The following is a 23,011-nucleotide window of genomic DNA, read 5'->3' on the forward strand; positions in this document are numbered from 1 at the left end:
CTGCAGGCAGGTAGGGTCTCAGTCTGCGTACCAGATGGAGCTGATAGACAGCTGCCCTGGACACAGAACTGAGCTGCGCCTCCATGGACAGCTGTGAGTCCAGAATGACTCCCAGGCTGCGCACCTGGTCCTTCAGGGGCACAGTTACCCCATTCAGGACCAGGGAGTCCTCCACACCTGCCCGCCTCCTGTCCGCCACAAGCAGTACTTCTGTCTTGTCAGGATTCAGCCTCAATCTGTCATAGAGTGTTTGTTGTGAGAGAGGAAGGGAACAGGAAGAATAGAAAAGAAAAGAATATGGAACAGAAAGAATAGAAAAGAGTAATGTTTGGGAAACACTCACTCAGATTAGTGTGGTGATTGGGGCTGAATGTCATCTGAAATGAGCAGAAAAGACTTGCCAAGCAGGCTGTTGTTTGAAGTCCAGGGAAAAGTCAAATCAGTCAACAAAGCTAAAAATAGCTCTGCAGGATGAACCCTCAGCCCAACACACACACACACACAAAATTAACAACAGACCCCAGACACAGGATCCGAATTACCCTTGGCTTTTTAGTTCTCTGGAGAAACTGACTCAGGTATATGTGCACACGCACACATGCACACACACCTTTTTACTGCCAATGATGCATGAGGTGGCTGAGTTGACAGTTCTCCATCCATTTGCTTCCAAAAAATGAGAGAAGGATGGAGAGAGCAAAAGCTAGCCTATGAGGTCTTGACTGCCCTTTAAACACACAAGCATGAGATGGCCAGCTGGGCAAGAGATCAGAAAACATCACACCACACCCCTCCTCTATTTTGGGAAAAAAGGAAAAATACGCACACAAGAAAGAACACTCAGAAAAGGGAGAAATGTGGGGAAATGGAAGAAGTGCCCCCAGTGGTCCAGAGTTGCCCCCACAACCCCCCAAGTTTAAGGCAGCTATTCTGGCAAGACATAGACAAAGGTCAGCAGAATGCCTTCCCTTTAGTTCTACAAAAAGAAGAAAAGTTAAAGCCTCACAAAAGGGAGGAAGTTCTATAAGTGGTTTATACAGTCCAGAGCTCCCCAGCCAAGCACAAGTGACTTCCAACAACAGCCCACCCCCCAATAAAACAATAAAAAATCTATCAACCTACCTATACTCAGCCACTGGCACCGCTTGGTTTTTGGCAAAGTGTAACTCCTTTTTCTCACCAGTACTTTTCCTGTCCAGAACAGAAGGGAGAGGGCAGCTGCCATCCAGTCAGCATTGACTTTGGAAAAGGGGCAGCATGCTCAGTCTATATGCAGCCCAGCAAAGAACTCTGAAGCCTGTTTTTCAGTGGCGGTGCTTTTCAGTTGGTACTTTCATGGGTACCAAAGGGATTGTATGTAGGTCAGTGTTTGAAAGTCTCTGGGCATCAGGTGTGTTAGCGACTTGGCATGGCCAAATTGCGACCAATTTGAGATGTATGGCCGCAATGTATGGCAACTGAGACTTGAAAGTAAAACTACCGCAGCCCAAGTCACCTGGGTGCTGCTGCAGGCAGTGTGAGAGTAAAAAATGGTGCCCTCCATGGCTCACAAGTAAAATTGCAAAATAAAAATTACAACTAGGCATTCTGTTGTGGCATCATTTGGCAAATAGCTTCTATACCTGCATTTCTAACACTGATGCAGGTGTAGTTCTGCCAACTGGTGCTGCATTGGCAATGCCAGCCTATAGAAATGAAATCTGTGTATGAAGTGGTGTTTACATGAAAAAGTGGAGTTTATCTTCCTTGTAGGGCTTCTAGAAGTCCAATTTCTCCAAGCCACTTTTGCACATTTTGTTATTTCTTTGGGTTTTTTTTTAAATGAAAGAAGAAACAGTCTTCTTTCACTTTTATTCCCTTGACTGACTTACTCATTGGGGAAGCTATTTCTCCTTTCCCCTTTACTTTTTCCTTGTTAAATTCCTTTTAACTTTGAAAATTGAGAATATTATATAAAATATCCACATCAATATTTATAGGAATGTCAGCACATTTTTGAGAGAAACTGTATTTTACACCAGCATGAAAGATAACATGTGCTTTTTGAGATGTTCAATACAAAGAGGTTTTTGACGTTTACAAACTAATTTTCAGAGTGTGTTTACCATACTGTCTTGAACATCAGAATGTGGAAGAAACTGCCCTCTTTCTGGTCTAGCTTTCAGTGCTGAATAAAGGTTACTTGGTATGTAAGGGTTAGGTTTTTTAAAAAAAATATCTTTATGAGCGAATAGCTGATGGCAGTTCTAGACAATATTCAAGTAAGAAGGCCAGAAAGTGACTGAATTTTCAGTAGAGACATGCCTAAAGGTTTTGCTAAAGGTGATATGAACCAAGACATCATTTTCTACATCCATGGCATTATTGGTGGAAGTCATTTTATTTTATTTTTTAAAAAGGTTTTATTTCAATTTGTTCTATTTTCTGAAGGCAAAGGCACTGGTTTTTTTTAAATTAGTATCTACAATTGCTAACCACAATTGTTGCATTTTTGTATGTGTAGGACTAAGGAAGTATCTCTTTTTGTAATGTGGGCATGACCCATGCTGTTATGTATGGGCCTTTTTGGGCTGTGTGGGGGGTGAGTATTTAATATACTGTATTGTATTATAGCAGAGGGATCTGTGAATAGCTTGTTAGCGTTGTTTGGTGAGCAACATCCTAACAATCACCATATTGATGAAAGGCAAAAATGCTTCTTCTTTCTGTGAACTAGCAAGGAAAATTCATACTGGGAAAAGTTCTGTTTCAATATTCTTTTCTGCCCGTTCAGCTTGCTGGTCTTTACATTGATTTGGCTCTCTACAGAGGACTGGGTGGAACCCCCCTTCTCCCTGTCTGATTTGCTAGGCTAGACTCTGCTCATCTTACACCATTAGCCCTCACCCTAGCTGTGAGCAAATAGGCTTCTTAGCAGCGTATGAGCCCAGGGGAGGGAATGGGTGTGCAATGTGTTGCAGTTGCATTGTGTAAGAGAACATAAATTAAACATGAAACCATTTCATGCTTCAAAATGAGGGCTCGGGTTATTGTGGAATATTCCAGCCGCCACTGCAGTCGAATAAGCTGTGACTGGGGATCTTTGGGGTTTTAACATGTGACGCCTAACCCATTAACCCTTTTGACGAGGGAGAGCAGAGTGACGCCTTACTGGGAGCAGGGAAAGTAAGGTAGAGCAGCTGTTTCTGTTGAGACCAACCTAGTGTCCCAATATTGAGTCTCAACCTGCCAGTTGGGGGAATTTTTCTGCATTGTTACTCTGAAGTTACTGAAAGATATACTGTATCTGGCAACTTTGTTGTTTAGTCGTTTAGTCGTGTCCGACTCTTCGTGACCCCATGGACCATAGCACGCCAGGCACTCCTGTCTTGCACCGCCTCCCGCAGTTTGGTCAGCCTCATGTTGGTAGCTTCGAGAACACTGTCCAACCATCTTGTCCTCTGTCGTCCCCTTCTTCTTGTGCCCTCAATCTTTCCCAACATCAGGGTCTTTTCCAGGGAGTCTTCTCTTCTCATGAGGTGGCCAAAGTATTGGAGCCTCAGCTTCACGATCTGTCCTTCCAGTGAGCACTCAGGGCTGATTTCCTTCAGAATTGATAGGTTTGATCTTCTTGCAATCCATGGGACTCTCAAGAGTCTCCTCCAGCACCACAATTCAAAAGCATCAATTCTTCGGCGATCAGCCTTCTTTATGGTCCAGAACAAGAATGTAGTCCCTTATTAAATGCACAATAATCAGTTCTGGAGGGGATCAGCATTCAATCAATAATGGCAGTTGGAATGTGTTTGTTCTCCGCAGACACAGGCAAGAACCTGCCAGGTAACTAAAGTATGGGAACGTAGCCAGGTAGTTACTGTTATGACAGTCTAGAAGAATTTCACATGGGTATTAAATAATATTTCCAGTTCCGGGAGCCAAAGATCAGTCTCTGATTAAATTGAAGCACAGTTTCAAACACTTGTCAGATGTTAGTGATCCATTTACAGGCTTCAGCAGGTTCGTTGGACACATTACATTCAGGATAAGCAAGGGTGATAAGCAACCAGCCATCCCCACCTCCAGCTTTGAAGCTGCAGAGGAGGCCAGAAGACCTCTACCCCAGGGGTGGCCAACTTCTAAGAGACCGCAGTCTACTCACAGAGTTAAAAACCAGCAGTGATCTACCCGGGGTTCACATAAAAGTTGTTAAGCTTCTTTAGGGAAGAGGAAAGTGACGTTGAGCTTTTTTTTTTTTTAGGAAGAAAAGCCCTATTTTTGGTGGTTCATGTCATTTTTGGGGTGCAGGGCAAAGATGTTGAGCTTTTTTTAGGGGAGCCAAAGTTTTTTAGCTTCTTTGGGGGGAGCCACTGATCTACCGGTGATCAACCACAGATGTCCAGTGATCTACCGGTAGATCATGATCTACCTGTTGGACATACAGTGGAAATTGGAGTTCTTGGGAAAGTCCAGAAATAAACGATAAATTGCAAGAACTCGGGCCAAAAGAAGATGGATTTCAAAAAATCTTCACAAGGTTTTATTGATGTGATGCGGAGTTTAAATGGGAATCAATCCCAATGTTGAAGGCAAATAAAGATAAATTCCAGTAAAAATCAGGACAAGGCCCTGTTTCGACTATTCTTCGTCGTCTGGAATATTAAGAAAGTTAAAATAAATCTTAGAATAATTCTCCTTGTAATGAAAATTCATTCAACTCTCTAAACATAAAGTTTTATCATATATAAAGGACAGAGACTATATTTAAATGAACATAACTGGACATGCCTGCTCTACCCTCTCTCCAGCTCCGTGGTTGGGAGAGAGGCTGTGGGTTGTTTAGCTGCTGCAAGTAGAAACAAAGCAAACTGGCTTATTGAAATACCTAGAGATACAGACTAGCAGTGGATCTCTAGGATTTCAGGCAGGGATCTCTCCCATCCCTACCTGGAGATGACAGGGATTGAAACTAGGACCTTCTACATGCGATGAAACAGATGATCTACCACTGAGCTGCTGACCTTCCCTATATGTCTCAAGCCATTGAGAGCCAAAACAGCATGCACCCCAGCCCCCCATCCTTGACAGTCTTTCTTGCTCTATATCAGGAAAGGTGGGCAGGGGAAGACTGGACATAGACGGAAGGTGCTCAGAGCAGTAGTGGTCTCCAACTGGTCACTCTCCTCACTAGCCTTTCCTTCTGGTGCTGGTGCTGGAAAGTGTTCAGCACCCAATCTAGCATGCTGCCCTTGTACCAGCACCAAATATTTGCTGTTTCTGTCATTGCCCAAATCTGGCACTTAATGCTGGTGCCTAAAATTTTGAATATTGTGCTTAGGAAATTAAAAAAAAAAAGTTTTCCCAAATGCCAGCTGTTGTGCTTTCACCTGGCTGAAGGCAACTGAGAGTTGGCTCACAAGATCTGTAGCTGACAATGTTTAATCTAGTCTCAATGCTGAGGGGCAGGGAAGTCAAATCTAGAAGTGTGATGGCAAAACCTTAGGCATGTCATTTGGTCATGAGCAAAAAGCAGGTTTACAGAACCCTTTTTTTCACTCTGAGGGCCAGAGCAAAAACTTACCTTCACTCATGTGGGCCATTTTTTATAGTTGCACAAGGCTCCCTGCCTGATATCACAATGGCATTGGCTGTCAGTTTCAAAAAAGCTCTGTCAATATTGATCAGTGCGGTTGGTGATCCTGCTTGCTAAGTAACAGTTAGGAATGCAGTTTAAGCTCCTAATTGTCCTTTCGGGACCATGTCATTACTGTCATTACCTGCTCCACACCTGATGCAACACCTGATGTCTATTGTGGGGCAGATGGGTATTTTTTGGAGGAAATGGCTTTGCGGGCTAAAATTAGGCTTTGAGGTTCCCAACCACTGGTGAAAAGGGTTCTGTAATTAGCAGCCAGACTAATTACAGTCATTAACCTATCTTCATTAAGAATGAATGATCTTAGCTTAATAAGTTGAGACACGAATGGGCCTTGGCAGTAGATGTACAACCCCTTCGCTCATTCCTGTATAGTAGGAAATTCCTCCCCCCACCAAAGATTTTAATAAGTCTGCATAACATGTAGATTACAGAAAAAAATAAAATTTTCTTCTGGGAGACAATCAAACTAAGAAGTCTTCCATTAACTTGAGTTTTTCATTTCATTTTGTCTGAACTGGAAAACTATGGTTAACAGGCTTAGATGCCCACTTGTCTTTTTGGTGTCTTCTTTTCTGCTGTATTTTTCTAGAAGGCTAGAAATATGACAAGTTAAGGAATTTACCTGTCACACTTTCTGAAGGTTTTGTCATTTGTGCTCCTTTGAGAAACATGGGTGAGCTATATTTGCTGTTCAGACTGTGCAGTCATACCGTAGTTTGTCATTGAGTGTCTGTGTTCATAACTGATCCTTTTTTCCCCCTTGTAGGGAGGGAAATGAACCAGGGGACTCCACGACGATCACGTACAGTGAATTGCTGAGTAAAGTCTGCCAGTTTGCCAATGTTCTTCAGGAGCAAGGTATCCGACTCTGTGGGAGTCTGCAAATTTGCTTGCCTCGGAAAGAATCCCTCCTTTCTCTGATGAGTGTAACAGGTCTTGCCATCCAAGCCTGAAGTTGGGGAGGAGGTTGTGGAATTGTTTTTTACAGTTGTGCTACACCTCCCAAGTGCAGCGTAATACAGATCAGGCTGCACTTACATTTTGAGGTGAGAGGAGGGATTTCATTTGATATCATGCTGCAGCTTGTAGGATTGCTTCAGAAGTATAACACGAAGGTCAAGACCCCACCTCTCCCCCACAACTTGGTAGAGGGGCAGATTTGTGGTGATAAATGCTGGAAATGGATTACAGATGTGTGCTAAATGAACCTGATCTTTGTGACTTTTAAAACAAAACAGCTTTGTAAGAATTCGTACAAAGAAGGGCATATATATATATATATATATATATATATATATATATATATATATATATATATATACACACACACACACACACACACACTTCCAGTATATTTTTAAATTAACTATAAAACTGCACCACATCCATCCCAACACTGTTTCCCAGCAGAAGCATCTGTTCCTTCCAAACTAAGTCTTAAACAGAATTTTTGTTAAAAATGTACTCTGATAAGATTATCTGCAACTTTGCATATTCAGCTTTATAAATTATTATTATTTGATTCTGCATACTTGTATGTTTAACAATCTTTGCAATACTTTTTAATAAACGTGCTCTTGCTCACCCTTCTTATTTTGCATACCTCCATTGATATTATGCAGGGCAGAAACCTATGCTAGCAACAAATGTAAAATATGCAGAATACTGTATATGGATAGGTATCAGTGAAAGCAACAAATGAAACAGTGAAAGTTTCAAATTATTGTTCTTATTTGTTCTTTTGTTTTTATCTGGCAAACATATTGACATGTGGCTCGTGAATATGTGGCAAGGTGTGGTCCAATAAAGTTGTAGTCAGGTTTAAAAAACAAATATCAGGTGATTGTCGGAATGTTGCCAGTAGTTTCAATGGATGGCACTACAAAATAAAAAGCTGTTAATATAAAGTTATCTTTTCTAAAGGAAAGTAAAATGTAACAAATGCTTGCATATAACATCTCATTTTAGATACATCTGACAAGCAAGAGAACCCTTTGGTATATTTATATTCTAAAATGTTTAAAAAGAAACATATCCTACCTAGTCTTAGAAACTTCCAATTACAAAACGGTGACTGGTTCCACTGAAGAGATAGTTACACTTTTTACTAGGGCTGTTGTGAGAATTTAACTTGTTAGTGTTTTGCAAAGCAACTTGGAAATGAAGCATCAGTGTGCTTCCTCTTGGCTGTGGCTTGAAGAAAACATATTAACAGTATTTTATTCTGTAGTGCCATCCCTTGATACCACTGGCAACGTCTTTGAAGTGAAGATGCCTTTCTAAATTCAGCCACAATATGCTTCCCTTTCATTGATAACCCCAGGGCAGATCCCATGATCCCAAGTTCCTCACCCCCCCCCCAAAAAAAAACACTTTTGTTTGTCATGCATACACTTCTGATCTTTCAGGAATTGTATGCTTGTGTTTTTGAGCCCCCTGACTTCTGTTTTTTCCAGCTTTGTTCATTCTCTTGGAATACCAGGGCCCAGGACACAGTGGCTGAATGGCAGAAACAGTGTCCGCTGTATGGCATGAGAAACATCTCTTTCTCTTTCACAGGCATAAAGAAAGGAGACAGAGTTTCTATCTACATGCCAATGATTATTGAGCTGGTGGTAGCCATGCTAGCCTGTGCCAGAATTGGAGCAGTTCATTCCATTGTGGTAGGAAGTAGCAATTACATCTTGTGTGATTTCTGTTCTTGTGTGGCACTGGCTGCAGATTGAAATGAACAGTGCTTGTAGCAGATAGCAGCCTGAATTAAGCTAACTTTGTGTCCTTGAACTGGGGATTTTTTGTGGGGTGAGGGGTGGAATATTGTTTTCCAGTTTAAGGATTTTTAAGTTTAGGTTCTTAGAGAATATTTTCCATGTTGACATTTGCCACCCAACTCCCTGAGCATTGCAGAGGATTCTGCAGAGTGTTCCATGCATGGTCTGTACATGTGGGGGTGTCAGCAAAGCTTCACATTGCAGAAGACTAGTAGCCATGGGCAAACTATATTTCAATGAAATATGTATGCAATTCTCATTGAAAAAAAACCCTTGGTAATCATCTAAGGAACTGTAAAGCACTCGAGAATAGCCTTTTGGAAAAGTTATGGCACTAATACCGTGTTTCTCCGAAAATAAGCCATACCCCAAAAATAAGCCATACCCCAAAAATAAGCCATAGTGATAGGCAGTTTAACCTTGTAGGTTAAACCAGTGTTTCTCAACCAGTGTGCCTCCAGATGTTTTGGGACTACAACTCCCATCATTCCTGACCACTGGTCTTGCTAGCTAGGGATGATGGGAGTTGTAGTCCCAAAACATCTGGAGGCACACTGGTTGAGAAACACTGGGTTAAACTGTACCATACTTAATATAAAAAAGACATCCCCTGAAAATAAGCCACCGTGTTGTTTTTTTGAGGAAAAATAAAGATAAGACGGTGTCTTATTTTTGGAGAAACATGGTATATTGTAAAAGTGCCATTTGCTGAGTCCCTGTTCACAACTGCAAGTCCCTGTTCACAACTGTGTGTTCTTGTTTTTAGTTTGCGGGTTTCTCGGCAGAATCCCTTTGTGAAAGGATCCTTGATTCCCACTGCTCACTTCTCATCACTGCAGGTAAAACAGTTCTCTTCTAAACTGCAGGGCCCTTAATCTTATCAGAATACTTTGCAAACAAGATTGACGTTTTAATGAAAAAAAAAACCCCATGTTCGGTCAACTTTTTATGCTCTTCCTCTTTCTAGGAAGGAGCTATTACTGGGTTGAACTGCAATCCAGGGATATGATTTGTCAGGGCACCCAGCTGTGGGTTTCCTGATAAGGTGGAGTTTCATCATCGAAAGAGCCTCCTTCCACTTTGATGGTTTCTGTTGCTACAAGTGGTTTCAAAAATTGTGTCAGATTTCCTGGATGCAGTTCTGGATACAGTTTTTAGGCTGCAATCCTATGCAGCTGCCTAGGGAAAAGCCCCACTGAACGGAGTGGGACAATTCTAACTAGATATATACATGAGATTGCTTTCTGAGTTCATGATTTGACATTCAGTTTGGCTTTCCATGCCAGATAAATAAAAATAAAGGAATTTCCACATTCTGAAAGCATGCATTAACTTAACAGTTCAGACTGTTTAATTTTGTAACGCAATAAATCAAGATCTCCAAGATCTGTATATTAGTCTCCTGCCACTTGCTACATCATGTCGATGTCCTGTAAAATCTTCCTTCTGATTGTTCCCCATAGAACACTTCCAAGATTATTGCTCACTGTAAACATACAAGGTTAGCCCTACCATTAGACAGAGTGATGTAACCACCTCAGGAGGAGGCTCAGCCCCTCACCCAGCCATTCTTGGGAGCTCTCCAACCATATCCATTCAGTTGGAGGGCAGAGCTGCGTGTGGCACACAGCCTGTCCTCCACCCTGTAAAGTAGCCTGCTGTTCTTGGGTGAAATGGTGGGCGTTGTCCTGTTGCAAATATTTAAGTAAGATTGAGTTGCCAGCCCAGTTGAATGGGAGTGCCATCTTGTCCTTTGCAGCAAAATGTGCTGGGCAGGCACTGAAACCTGAGGCCCTTTCAGTAAGGTAGGTTTCATTTATTCCATAAAGCAGGGATGGGAAGCCTGCAGTAGAAATGCAACTCTCAGCATTGCACATTCATGGAGAAAGCTATATCAAGGGCTACCAGCCATGATGGCTGTGCTCTACCTCCACAGTTGAGGGCAGCAAGTCTTCCTAATACCAATTTCTGGAAACCACAGTAGGGGAGAGTGCTCTTGTGCTCATGTTCGGCTTCTTGGTTTCTCACAGGCATCTGGTTGGCTACTGTGAGAACAGGAAGCTGGACTAGATGGGCCATTGGTCTGATCCAGCTGGCTATATTCTTTTTCTTTTTAGATTTTCAGTTTTACAATTACATCATTTCCCATTCTTATACAGTAGTTCTTTTTTAGACTCCCCACCCAGCATTCCATGGCAGTTCTTTGTACATCTTGCTTAGCTGCATATACATTAATTCCTTCACCTCATTTTTTACATTGACATGACTTTTATATTATCAACTGTTGGTCACAAAGTATCCTGTACCTGGAATTTATATTTGAGATCATTTTTGTGTGTGTGAATAATCCCCTAAATACTCCCACTCACTTCTCATCTGTTTATCATCATGATTTCTTATTCTAGATGCCATACTTGCAAGCCAGTAGGCTATTCTTATATTCTTATGTCATTGACCATACTGGCTGGACTTGATAGGAGAGGGAATCCCACAACATTTGGAGGGTCACAGACTTCAAATCCTTACCATGGAGGCCTCTACTGTGACCATGATTGGTCTTCATTTTAGCAGACTTTCTCTTAATTCCATTGTTACCATCCTTTCCTTTAAACCATGCTGTCCATGTCTTCTTGTGACCTTCAAGTGCTTGCAGGCTGTTCTGGTGAGCCAGTTTAATGATTTGCTTACTCCTTGTAGATGCCTTTTATAGAGGTGATAAGCTGATTAACCTGAAGCAGATAGCAGATGATGCCTTGCAGAAATGTAAAGACAAGTAAGTCAGACTCCCTTTGAAAGTATTTGTTTCTTTGTGAATGTAAACGCATGCAGTTGTGGTCTTAAACAGCCTGCCTCATACTTCCATAATCAGCTGGACAGGTTCAGACTTGCTCATCCAAATGACCTAGACTCTCTTCTTGGAATCTTTTGTGTGTTTTCCATTAAAATAGTTTGGGCTCGTGACTTCATCTTCCCTCTCCTTGTAGGGATGCCCCTCTGCGAAGGTGCATTGTGGTCAAGCATTTAGGAAGGGAAGAACTGGTGCAGGATGGGTCAAGCAGTAAGTCTCCACCTCTCAAGAGAATCTGCCAGAGTGTGCAGGTGAGTTTCCTGTTGTAAATGGCTGAAGGATCTGTTTAGGGGCTTGAGCAGCTTTCCTTTATTTGAGAGAAATGATTGCAGGTTTCTAATTATTCTGCCATGGGGAGTTAAGATTTGTTTTGCTCCTGATGTTTCTGCCTGCATTGTAGAGAACTAGGCAGAACTGTTTAGCATTGCCAGGAAGAAATGCTGTTTTCTCCCAAATAGCCCCTGCCTTGCAATTGAGATTGTTATGTGTGATATGGCTCTGTAATAATCATATCCACTCATTGGATAGTGCCTGTGATATTGCTGCTGCAGAAGATTCGTGCTTTTAAAAGTTTACTTTCCTGGACAAGCTTTACTACTGGACCATGAGACTTACCATGAGGTTCTTCAGCAAAAAACAGAAAAATGGAGCAAAGCTACACCTCTTCCTCACTCTTCCCCACCCCCCGTTTCCTGCCATTCTAGAAAAGTATATACTTTAAAACTTATATGGTGTTAAAAGACATATGGGCCTTTTCTCACTTACACAAAATTAAGTTACTTCCACCACAGATAGAAATTAAAGGTCTGAAAACAGGACATTTTTGTGTGCATTTTTTCTTTAAACTTGAGGCATAAAGTTGTCTTTGTGAGAGCAGCAATCACACTAACAGAGAGTCACCTGTGCGATGAAATAAGCAGAAGGTGGGCTTCTCACCATGCTCTTGAACTAGGTTTAGATTGGACCAGGACTTTTTTTGTGTGTGAAATTTATCAATGCTTGCAGTATGCAAACTGTATTTACAAGCAGAATATGGATGGGAATCACAGGTATTTCCATACAGTAAGAGTGCAGAATCTATGCCCCTCCAGAGGTTTCTGGGCTGCAGCTCCCATAATCCCGGACTGTTGACCATGCTGGCTGGGACTGATGGGAGCAATAGTTCAACAATATCTGGAGGGCAACAAGTTATTCATCTTGTACTACAGCAAGGTTACCTGTCTTTCTGTTATGTTTGTATGTATGGATTCCTGCAAAAAAGAGGAACTAATTTGAACATAACTCTGAGAAGGCAGCCCTGTTTATGGAAACTTTTAATATTTGATGGATTACTGTATTTGAATATTTTGTTAGAAGCCACCCAGAGTGACTGGGGAAGCCCAGCCAGATGGGCGGGGTATAAATTTATTATTATTATTATTATTATTATGAGAGAGTTCCTGCTTTTACTGTTGGTTTATCATCTTGAAAACCCTCAGGTTGCAAATCCATTGGCACAGTAACACACTCCCTTGCCATGCAGACTTCCCAGAGCACTTCACTGTTGCTTGGGCCCATCCCACTTACCTTACAAATAAGTTGTAACCCAATGTCCACCTTGCCTTCTACAAACTAATCAGTTTATCTTTCCACTACCCTCCCCAGCTCTTGTGCTGTTCCTGTAAACACCCAGCGCTAACTAGATTCCCTTATCACAGCACCAGGGGAATAAGAAGGAATCATATTTTCTGAATAGCTTCAGTAAGTTCAGAGGTTTCCGGGCCAGGTTTCTGTGCTGGAGGTGCTTCAACTTAGCCACAATCCTGTTGGAGAGCCAAGTGAACCTTCTCTAGAGGCTATTCTGTATTACAATATATTGTAATGTCCAGTGTGAATAGTGCTTGGAATTGAAGTTATGTGGGTCTTCCCTTGGTTCTGGTCCAGAAGCTTCAGCTATTTCAGAAACCTGCATCCAAACTATTGATGAAACAAACTACTGCCAGTGTGTTGGATTTCCAGATCTGTGAATACTTTGTTCACGTTGTTTGGTGAGCAACGTATTAACAATGGCTGTATTGATGAAAGTTGCTTCCTTTTTTAGTGAATTAGCAAGGACACTTCATACTAGGGCAAATCCTGTTCTACCCCCTTTTTATGCCTGTTCAGCTTCTTGGTCTTTACTTGATCTGGCTCTCTGCAGAGCACTGAGTGAAACCCATTTCTCTTTGGCTGTTTTGCATTAGTTCATTGCAGGTGCCCTTTTTGTGTTACCTTAGCAGTATAAGAGCTGCTTTTCCATGGCTTCATCCTGTACTGGAAAGCACAGGCTAGAGGACCAGCCTGGGCTCTTGTATGCAGGAAGAAAAGCTCTGAAATGGAATCAGCCAAGAAGCATTGTCAGGGATTGACCCATTGCCTGAGCCCATGCTTTGCAGCTCATCTTTAGCATCCAAGAAGATGCGCTTTTGCAGCCATGATGTGCACCCTCTCAGCTGCATCATGCCTTTCCTTGCCAGCATGGTGTTTTAAAAGGTATAGGCGCCCTAGCACAACTCTTCCACTTCTCAAATCTTATATCTTTGTGAATTTTTAACAGGAAAAAAAGACTGAGAGCTCAAAGAGAGTCCATCCCAAGGTATTTACTGTGTAGCAGAAGCTTTCTCTTGGCACTTCTCTGTTCTGCTTTCCCTTTCCAGCACTCCTCCTCACTTACCTGTTCTCACTCTCGCTGCACGGCACAGTGTGGCCTCCTAACCCCATTTCCACCAGTTGCATGTTAGTCATAGACATCACTGTCCCAAGGGTTGGAAGGGAGCGTCGCGATACATGCCTTGGCCTGGGATTGTTTGGGAGGGACAGTGACTATTGTAGTTCTAACACTTTCTTAGTATCTCCTTGTGTATTCACATGAAACATAAAAGGGATTTTACACAAAACCAACTGAAAATGTCAAAGGGTGGTGAAGGAATGCGGGTCCTTATGATATCTCTTAGGAAATAAGTACAGCTGGGGTCCTGAAATGGGTTACATGATGCACAGCATGTTCACACACTGAATGGCTTGGTGCAGCTTCCAGGAGTTCTGTGCCCAGAACCCATTTCTTCTCCTTAAAGCAGCTCTATGGGCTTGTGAAGTAGCCCGTCTCATGCTTCCACCCTGACAGCTGAGCCAGCACTGCTTCCACCAGCATTGTACCAAATGATTTCTATTGTATGTAACAGGCTGAGATGTGGATCCGGCCTTTATTGTACTCTTTCTCATTCTTAGCTAGCTTAATCCGATCAAAATGGTTGCTCCTCTGCAGCAAAGTTGTGATTCTACAAAGATTCCACAAGAACACATATTTTGCTACCGGCTTTCCTATACAAGGAGATTTCTATTACTAATCCTTGATTAGTAATTCTATTACTAGTAATTTCTTGATATTATTTTCCAGAGGTTTTGTCTTTGGAAAGTGAGCATGGTTTTGTGTGACTTTCATGCTTATCTTAACTGCTGTGTACTCTTCTCAAGCTGTAAGCACTCCAAGCAAGGATTTGGATACAGTCTTTGAGCAAAGAATGAAAAAGTGCATACAGGCTCCAGAAGGTGTAGCCTCTAAGCAAAGGCAGTGTGGTGCAGATACTCACTCTATCTATTAGTATATGCGGCAGTGACAGTTACTACTGTTTGCCACCACATAAGCAGTGTGAGGTTCTGCTGGTCAGCAGCATGTACCCCACAGCCTGAGCATCATGCTTTGAACAAACACTTCCTGCCAAACGCCCTACCAACTGTGCAAGCTCTAGGGCAGCTGCCACCACACCAGATGGACAGTGAGTCAGAAGCAGACTGACAGCGTAGACATGTAACCACATTTTGCATTCTGGGCTTGCACCCTTGCCCTGGGCAGTTTTCCTGCTTACATATCATAGCAATACACTGAAAGATTTGTACTGTAACACTTGCTCAGTATTTTTTTTCAGTAGACTTCTATACATGCTGCAGGAGACACTGGTGCTGTGCCAGCTTTTAATACTAACCTTTCATCACTGTTCTTCACAGGGAAGGGGATTATTCAAAAATTGCAACTCACATGTTCATTTGTTAAAAGTGTAGGGGGAAAAAAGCTTTGCTATACAGGTAAGCTGCTGCTTTTTTCTGAAAGGTGGCTTTATGGCTCCTTTCCAAAAATTTACAAGCTTTGGCACTGCATGTTAGGCTGTGCAAAGGGTGTGTGAGAGTCCTATAGAAATTTGCATGGGGATATCCTGTTCCTGGTAGCACAAATACTGTTATGCCTTACACAAACTTTCCACAACAGCCTTTTGACTGTGTTTTTCTTCCCCACCACCCATCAGCTCCCTAGACTGGGATATTCAAAGAAGATTTTTTAAAAATTCAATGAAAATTGGGTACACAACACTGCATTTGTTTCATTTAAACAAGAATGCTTGTTTCACCTAATCAGTCTTTAAAACTATATTGTATTGACTTGTTTTGTTTGCTCAAGCCAACTTCAAAGTGGGGTTTGCAATATTGGCTTTGTACTGAAATCATCTTATAGTTAAGCCTGATGTAACCAGGAGAGGAGCTATGTAGCAGAATCCAGGCTCACTGTTCTATAAGCATTGCCTTTGCATTAATATCTACTAGGGTACACTGTTGTTAGGAGAGAACTGATAGTGTGCTATAGAGGATATATTCAATAAAAATAAGAGAATTCTGTGAGCCCAAAGCACTCGCCCACATGGAGGCTGCCTGCCGCAACTCTGCAGGCATACTGCTCCAGCCTTGCCTACTTCCGATCAGCTTCTGCTGGGGACAGCTAATTCTGCTGTTTCTTGATATTGAGTGCAATTGAATGATTCAGTTGTGCCCAGTGTAGCTTAAAATGCTTAAAGTGGCTCCCTTCCATTGAGATGGGGAAACCTGCATCAGCAACACATAAAGAAACATGGTGAGGGCTCCTTTGGAGTGGGTAATGCTTGTTCTTTTTAAAGAGTTGCACTTTACCTATCAGCTTAGGAAACACTAGTGTGATGTTTTCGTTTTGCCCACTAATGGTTGGTTGCTGAGCTGTTCATTGCAATGAGATTTCTGCTTAGCTCCTTGGGAGCTGTTCTCCAACCATCTTCATCTGGAACACCAAAGAAAGGTTCTTTTGGAAGTTAGGTCCCATATAAATAAATGGCACTTCATCCAGAGTAATACTTTTAGCACCAGAATATGGATGCGTATAGTTTCTCCATAACACAGGGCTACGTTATGGATACGTTAATGTTTTTTTAATGTGTCCATCCAGGTAGCAAAGTGTAACTAGGAAGCAGTTAATGATGAGATTGCTGATAGGCAGCCACTTAGACCTGTGCTGCAGGCCATTGGGCTTCTCAAAGGCTTGAAGCCAGGGGTAGTGAATGGTTGCCCCCTAGATTTTGGACTACAACCCCCTTCGGTCCCAGCTAGCATGGTCAGGGATAATGGGAGCTGTAGTCCAGCAGTGTCTGGAGAACTTCATGTTGCTCTCCTTAGTATGGATATATAATAACCATGCTTCACTTACATAAAGAGAACATTAAAATGGCTCTGTGCATGTGTATTAAATGCCAGAACTCCTGGTGCATTTGCTGCATGGCACCTTAGTGTGTTATTTGTAATTATCCCTTTGCCATAAACTCCCTAAGTGGCTCTTCATTGTGTCTCAGAATCATAGCCCCTCTGGGGATCATAACACCAACCTACTTTATTTGGGGATTTATTATTTATGTACTAATTTTTATTTTTTTAAAAATACATATTTATGTTCCTCCTCTCCATCACAATTGCCCCCACAGCGAATATAAAAATTGCAAGAATAAAATTGTTGATATCAGCTGATCTTCACTGGTGAGGGCCTTTGCTCATGAAAGCACAGGAGTTAAAGTGTGTGTTGTACTTCATTCCAGAAACCTTTGTATTTCCCTTAGGCATTCTTGACTGCTGTGAGAGTTCCCTTACCATTCCCGAATTGCCTCTTTTTTATGCACCTTTTGTCCACAGCACATGCACAGAACATTCAAAATGAAGTGGTTTGGTTAGCTCTGTTCTCAGCAGATGAAGTTGAACTGGCTTGCGTAAATTCAAGGACTTGTCTAAAATGCACTGAGATAATTTGTTTAAATTCATTAAGGGGCTTTCCTAATGCTACCCAACTATTTGTGCATGAAACATGAAGATGAAAATACAGTTATACATACAGGGGAAGACAAATTATTGAAGTGGTTTATAATTATATGAAACACAGTGGGAGGCACACACTGGGAAAAACTATTAATAGTTGCATATGAATATAGGATGTGCACACAACTGTTCTGATAATAGACTTACATATTCACTAAAGCCAAGCGTGCAGACTTGGTGAATATTATTCCTGATCCATAGGGCTGTTGATTAAGAGAATTCTAATAGTTTCTCTCTCTCACACACCCCTTACCAGAGACTTTGTTTGTCCTTGGGCAAGCTTGTATTTCAGCCTTCCAGTAAGAGTAGCCTACCTTGTTGTGATGAGAGATGAAAGACTGTGAAGAACTTGCAGATCAAGTTTATATATACACATGATAAACAGCTTTACTGGTAATAATTATATTTTCTCCTGCATTACATTCCTGTAGCTATTGCTTAGGCTCTGACAGATGTTCAGTAGCCTTTATTTGCTACTTGGAAAAATAACAGCATTTAACAATTCAGTATTATTAATGCAGAATCACTAGGATTGATGAACTAATGATGCCACAGTTTTGGTTAGGAAGTCAAAACTGCTCATTTAAAAAGATGTCATGGTGTGTTAACACTGTAGTTGTACTTCTGCAACTATTAAGAAAGGAAAATGCATTAAAAAAGAGAAGAAAAGTGAAATAGAGTTCTGCTTTAGAAGCCAAAATATTCAATGAAAGTGCTTTACTATGTATACTTACTATGTGGTTTTCTTCAGATACCTTGGAATTCAGAAGTTGACCTTTGGTGGCACAATGCTATGAAGAATTCTAGCAAGGAGTGTGAGCCTGTCTGGTGTGATGCGGAAGATGAACTGTTTATTCTCTACACCAGTGGGTCAACTGGAAAACCGAAGGTATGTGCCTTTATTCTGATCCTGTGCCAAAGCATGAAGGTGAAAAGTTAATATTTACTTGTCAAGTCACACTCACTTGCTGTTCACTCTGCTGTGTGGACGCTTTGGATCCAAATGCTTACTGTTTTAATGCTTTCACAGTACTGGTCTGGAACCAGAAATGGGCCCTATCTCTACAAATACTTGTAACATTAGTGTAACATTCATTACACATTAGTGTAACAAGACCTCTTGTATTCCAGGTGCTCTAGGTTACTTGGAAGGGGGAAAGTTCAATGGTAGAGAATGTTTTGCCTGCAGAAGGTCCCAGGTTCAATCCCTCCCATCTCCCCATAAAAGGATCTCTGGTAGCAGGTACTGTGAAAGTTCTTTGCCCAGAAACCCCGCCTAGCTGCTGCCAGTCAAAATAGATGCCATTGGGCAAGATGGAGTAGTGGTCTGACTTGTTCTGTTCATGTGGCCCACTGTGAAATTCTGGGATGGTGGCATTGTGTGTATATAAATACTATGCAGGGCGCACGACTGGCCACATGTATTTTTTCACTGATTATTGAGCAGCACATGGTATAAATAATTGAAGGAGGCACAGAAAGCCTAATACTTTTTAGTCTTTGCTTTACATAGCACATACACACATTAACAGGCTTTCTATATAACATATGCTCCCTAAGCCTTATATACATCTGTTTAAATTCACATGAGATAAGAGTCTGTGCATAAACTCTGGTGTGTTTATTTCACTACTTGCTGTACAGAGCACTCACTTTACTGAATTTATGTAGTCAGTGGTTTGATGACTACAAAAATATCACATGAACTAATTTGGTTACCTCTCAGGGCTGTGTTTGGGATAGGTGCCACTATTTCTGCATTTAATTATGACACTGCAAGTAAATATTGCAAAGAAAAGTACTTCATGGTGATTTTTCCCTGTAAAAGGGGTTCAGACCGATTTCCCTTGTGTGTGATTGAACTAATGTTATGGTTATAATGTGGTTAATGATACAGTAAAAATATGTTTCCTTCTCTCATGCTGAAGTTTTACTGATGTATTTTTCAATGCAGAAGTGCTTGAGTAAAACAATGGCTGGATCTAGACATATCAAAGTAGTGTTTCAGTTAAACGCATTGTAAATTTAAACAGGGAAAACAGATAGAGAAAAACAGGACTCCACACTGCCATCTGGTGGCACGTTATATTGCAAATACGACACATATAAATCGCTTTTTCTTTACCAATCTAGCTGAGTCCAGTGTTGCTGTATACTTTCTCATATACTGAAAATCAAGCCAGTAATGTTCTGTTTAATTTCAGCTGCTTTCCTTTGTTTCAGGGTGTTGTACATACAGTAGGTGGCTATATGATTTTCACTGCCACCACCTTTAAATATGTGTTTGATCACCATCCTGAGGACATCTACTGGTGCACAGCTGACATTGGATGGATAACTGGCCATTCCTACGTCACATACGGACCTTTGGCAAATGGGGCAACCAGTGTCTTAGTAAGTTCTGTGGTATGTGGGAGCTGTATGAGGGTGGGGGTGGGGGACTAGAAACCCTGCCAGACTTACACAAACCAAGTATGAGTGAAGGTTGAATTGTATTGCTCTTGTCATGCAACATTGGCAAGAAAGCAACTAAACAAGTTATGTCACTGAAGATGACCATGGCTTCCCAATCTATGTTTGCACTGAGGTTCATTGCTGGTCAAGGCAAAGGAGGGCCTTAAGCTTAAGTACCGTGGCCTCTCTGTTCTTCTTATTGTCTTACTTCATAAGTACCTTCTTCTGATTTGAGCAGTCTTGCTGATTCAAATCAAGTCTTGAGTAGTCCCCAAAGACCTCTGTGCTCACTAGCATTATTTAGGCTACAGAAGCATTATAGGGCTGCAAATTTTTGCACCCCACTTGCTGGAAGCAGCAGGTGGGGGGTGGGTGGGTTTCTTCTTCTCATGCTAAATGACTTGTTTTCTGCTCAGTTTGAAGGGCTTCCCATTTACCCGGACGTTGGTCGTATGTGGAGCATCATTGACAAGTACAAGGTGACCAAGTTCTACACAGCACCCACTGCCATTCGCCTTCTCATGAAGTATGGAGATGAACATGTCCGGAAGTAAGTAGGACTTTAAGCAAAACAGAGAGTGGTTTTGCTAATAATCTTCTAGCACTGGGAATATATAATCTCAAACATGCATCACTCTAGAGAAAAGCAAACCCTAGAGCAAAGCTAATTCTTCCAGCCTTTTTCTCAGGAACAGCATTCTTGTTTTACATTTGTTCTATAAGATACAAAGCATAGGGGCCAGCTCCTAGGGGCCAAGGTCCTTTCGGGACCCCCCAATAAAATATATGAGCAGGTTGGCCTTTTCCCCATTTAAACGGTGTGCGTGCACCACATCATGTGACTGATTATGTGGGGCGGGGCTTACCTGCCCCCTATATTTTATTTAAGTCGGCACCCCAATACAGTATAAAGGCAGTGAGGACAGTGAGAAAAGAGGGAAGGGAATATACTTGACTGGATCTTGGTGCTTAGTTTAAGCCCTGATGACTGCTAGAAAAGGTCTGTCTAAATCTCACCCCAATTACTGTGCTTGCTTTTGACAGGAGGCTTTTGTCGGTTTCTGGCAGTGTTCTCCTTGTGATGCTTGGCACTCTCCTTGAAGGGCCAGCTCTGGAACTGCAAACCATTTTTTTCTTGTGGAGTTTTCCTTCCTCTCTTAAAAAACCTATCTGCTTCTTATGGCAGGTACAGCAGGAAGTCCCTGAAGATCCTAGGGACAGTTGGGGAGCCCATAAACCCAGAAGCTTGGCTATGGTACTATAGGGTGGTTGGTGAAGAAAGATGCCCTATAGTGGATACCTTCTGGCAGACAGAGACTGTGAGTTATTTGGTTCTTGGTTCCCTTTGTGTTTTGTGAATGATCTGTCTCTTTGCCTGTGTGGGTGTTAGGATTTTCCTGCGCTCTCCCAAGTACTAGGTTTTGGGCGGCATTCAGCTTGGTTTTACTCAGAGTAGACTAATTGAAGTAAATGAACTTGACTAAGTAATGACCATTAATTTCAGTGAGTCTACTGTGCATCAGACTTAGATGAATACCACTTTTTGTAGGGTATGTGTGTGGGGGAATCAGGTTTTCTCTCCCCCCACCCCGCATGCCCCCTAAACCTGTTCTGCGGGTTCCCCAATCCTCCAGAGTCAAATTAGGGGTGTGTGGGGTATGCGGAGGAAGGAGAAAGCAGGCCTGGTTTTGTACATGCAGCAACCTAGTTGAATTCCACCTTTTCTGAGTTTTTGCCCACAAACTTGCTACAGTTTTTCAATAGCAAAAGTACAGTTGCTTGGAAATGCATTGCTGCTACCTGCTGTGCCTCGGAACAACTCAGCTTTTCCTCCACTGCCTGGTATTGTTGTGACTGTTTTGGGTTTCTATCCTGCAGGGTGGCCATGTGTTAACTCCTCTCCCTGCTGCCATACCAATGAAGCCAGGCTCAGCTGTAAGTATAGATTTGCTTGTTCTTGTCTGTTTGTGCAGCAGTACTTTTTCTCCCCTGCCCCCCTTGGGCTTTGGCATAACAGTTTCACTAATAATCCTCTCACAAACATGCAGAAAAATGCAAATCACAAACATGCAGATAAATCACAAACATGCAGATAAATGCAAATTATTTTATTTTATATACACCTGCCTGTTTTAAAGCATTTTCTAAGGCAAAACCAAAGTGGGATGATGAGCTCTAAGTGTGTAGAGGTTTTCCTTCCTGGAAATTGACTTATTTGCTGATTTGCTTTGGGTGTAAACTTTTGGTTGTTATTGAACCTTCTGAGGTGAATTATTTGGGGATGGGGATGGACAAGTGGAAGAACTTAGCCCAGATGTGAAAACAAGTCCAAAGTTGCCTTTCTCCCTTCCACAGGTCTGCTTTTTCTGGGGGTTTAGTTTGCATTTTCCACTTCTTCTAATCATGCTATGAATATTCCTTGGCAGACGCTTCCTTTCTTTGGGGTGGTTCCTGCGGTGCTGGACGAGTCTGGGGAGGAGCTGGAAGGAGAAGCAGAAGGTTACCTGGTAAGAAAAAGTGAGGTTTTTATTGCTGGCTAAATTCAATCTCTGTGTGGAGCTTCATGGTCTGTATATAGTAAAGGAAAAGGTTTCCCTGACTGTTACGTCCAGTCGTGGATGACTCTGGGATTGCGGCGCTCATCTCGCTCTATAGGCTGAGGAGCTGGCGTTGGTCCACAGACAACTTCCGGGTCATGTGGCCAGCATGACTAAGCCGCATCTGGCGAATGAGAGCAGCGCACGGAAACGCTGTTTACCTTCCCGCCAGAGCGGTACCTATTTATCTACTTGCACTTTGACGTGCTTTTGAACTGCTAGGTTGGCAGGAGCAGGGGCCGAGCAATGGGAGCTCACCCCATCACGGGGATTCGAACCGGCGACCTTCTGATCGGCAAGCCCTAGGTTTGTATATAGTCATTCCCATTTGCATTAGTTCCACGTGTGGGATATCTGTTCCTTAACTGCTTCAGACAGTGGAAGCAGAGCATAGCAGTCATGGCTCATTACCATTGATAGCCTTATCCTCCATGCTGTTAAAGCTATTTAAATTGGTGGCCATCACCACGTCCTTCAGAAGCAAGTTTAATACTTTAGGGTGTGTGTGTGTGTGTGTGAGAGAGAGAGA

The 23,011-nt window shown here is 42.1% G+C and overlaps 1 protein-coding gene across 2 annotated transcripts in view; it reads left to right on the plus strand.

Annotated features, from left to right (window-relative positions):
- ACSS2 (acyl-CoA synthetase short chain family member 2) overlaps positions 1 to 23,011 on the plus strand; it is a 53,427-nt gene that overhangs the window by 18,760 nt on the left and 11,656 nt on the right. The window contains exons 3-14 of one of the 2 annotated variants that reach the window (XM_035121371.3): positions 6,402 to 6,493; positions 8,195 to 8,298; positions 9,173 to 9,245; positions 11,104 to 11,179; positions 11,391 to 11,505; positions 13,830 to 13,868; positions 18,183 to 18,320; positions 19,655 to 19,825; positions 20,302 to 20,435; positions 21,072 to 21,204; positions 21,764 to 21,820; positions 22,312 to 22,392. In XM_035121371.3, coding sequence (XP_034977262.3) covers positions 6,402 to 6,493; positions 8,195 to 8,298; positions 9,173 to 9,245; positions 11,104 to 11,179; positions 11,391 to 11,505; positions 13,830 to 13,868; positions 18,183 to 18,320; positions 19,655 to 19,825; positions 20,302 to 20,435; positions 21,072 to 21,204; positions 21,764 to 21,820; positions 22,312 to 22,392 — 1,213 coding nt within the window. The remainder of the gene's footprint in view (positions 1 to 6,401; positions 6,494 to 8,194; positions 8,299 to 9,172; positions 9,246 to 11,103; positions 11,180 to 11,390; positions 11,506 to 13,829; positions 13,869 to 18,182; positions 18,321 to 19,654; positions 19,826 to 20,301; positions 20,436 to 21,071; positions 21,205 to 21,763; positions 21,821 to 22,311; positions 22,393 to 23,011) is intronic. The other variant, XM_035121372.3, reaches the window with a different exon arrangement.

This window comes from Zootoca vivipara, chromosome 7, assembly GCF_965207765.1.
Source record: "Zootoca vivipara chromosome 7, rZooViv2.hap1.1, whole genome shotgun sequence".
Lineage (NCBI taxonomy): Eukaryota > Metazoa > Chordata > Lepidosauria > Squamata > Lacertidae > Zootoca > Zootoca vivipara.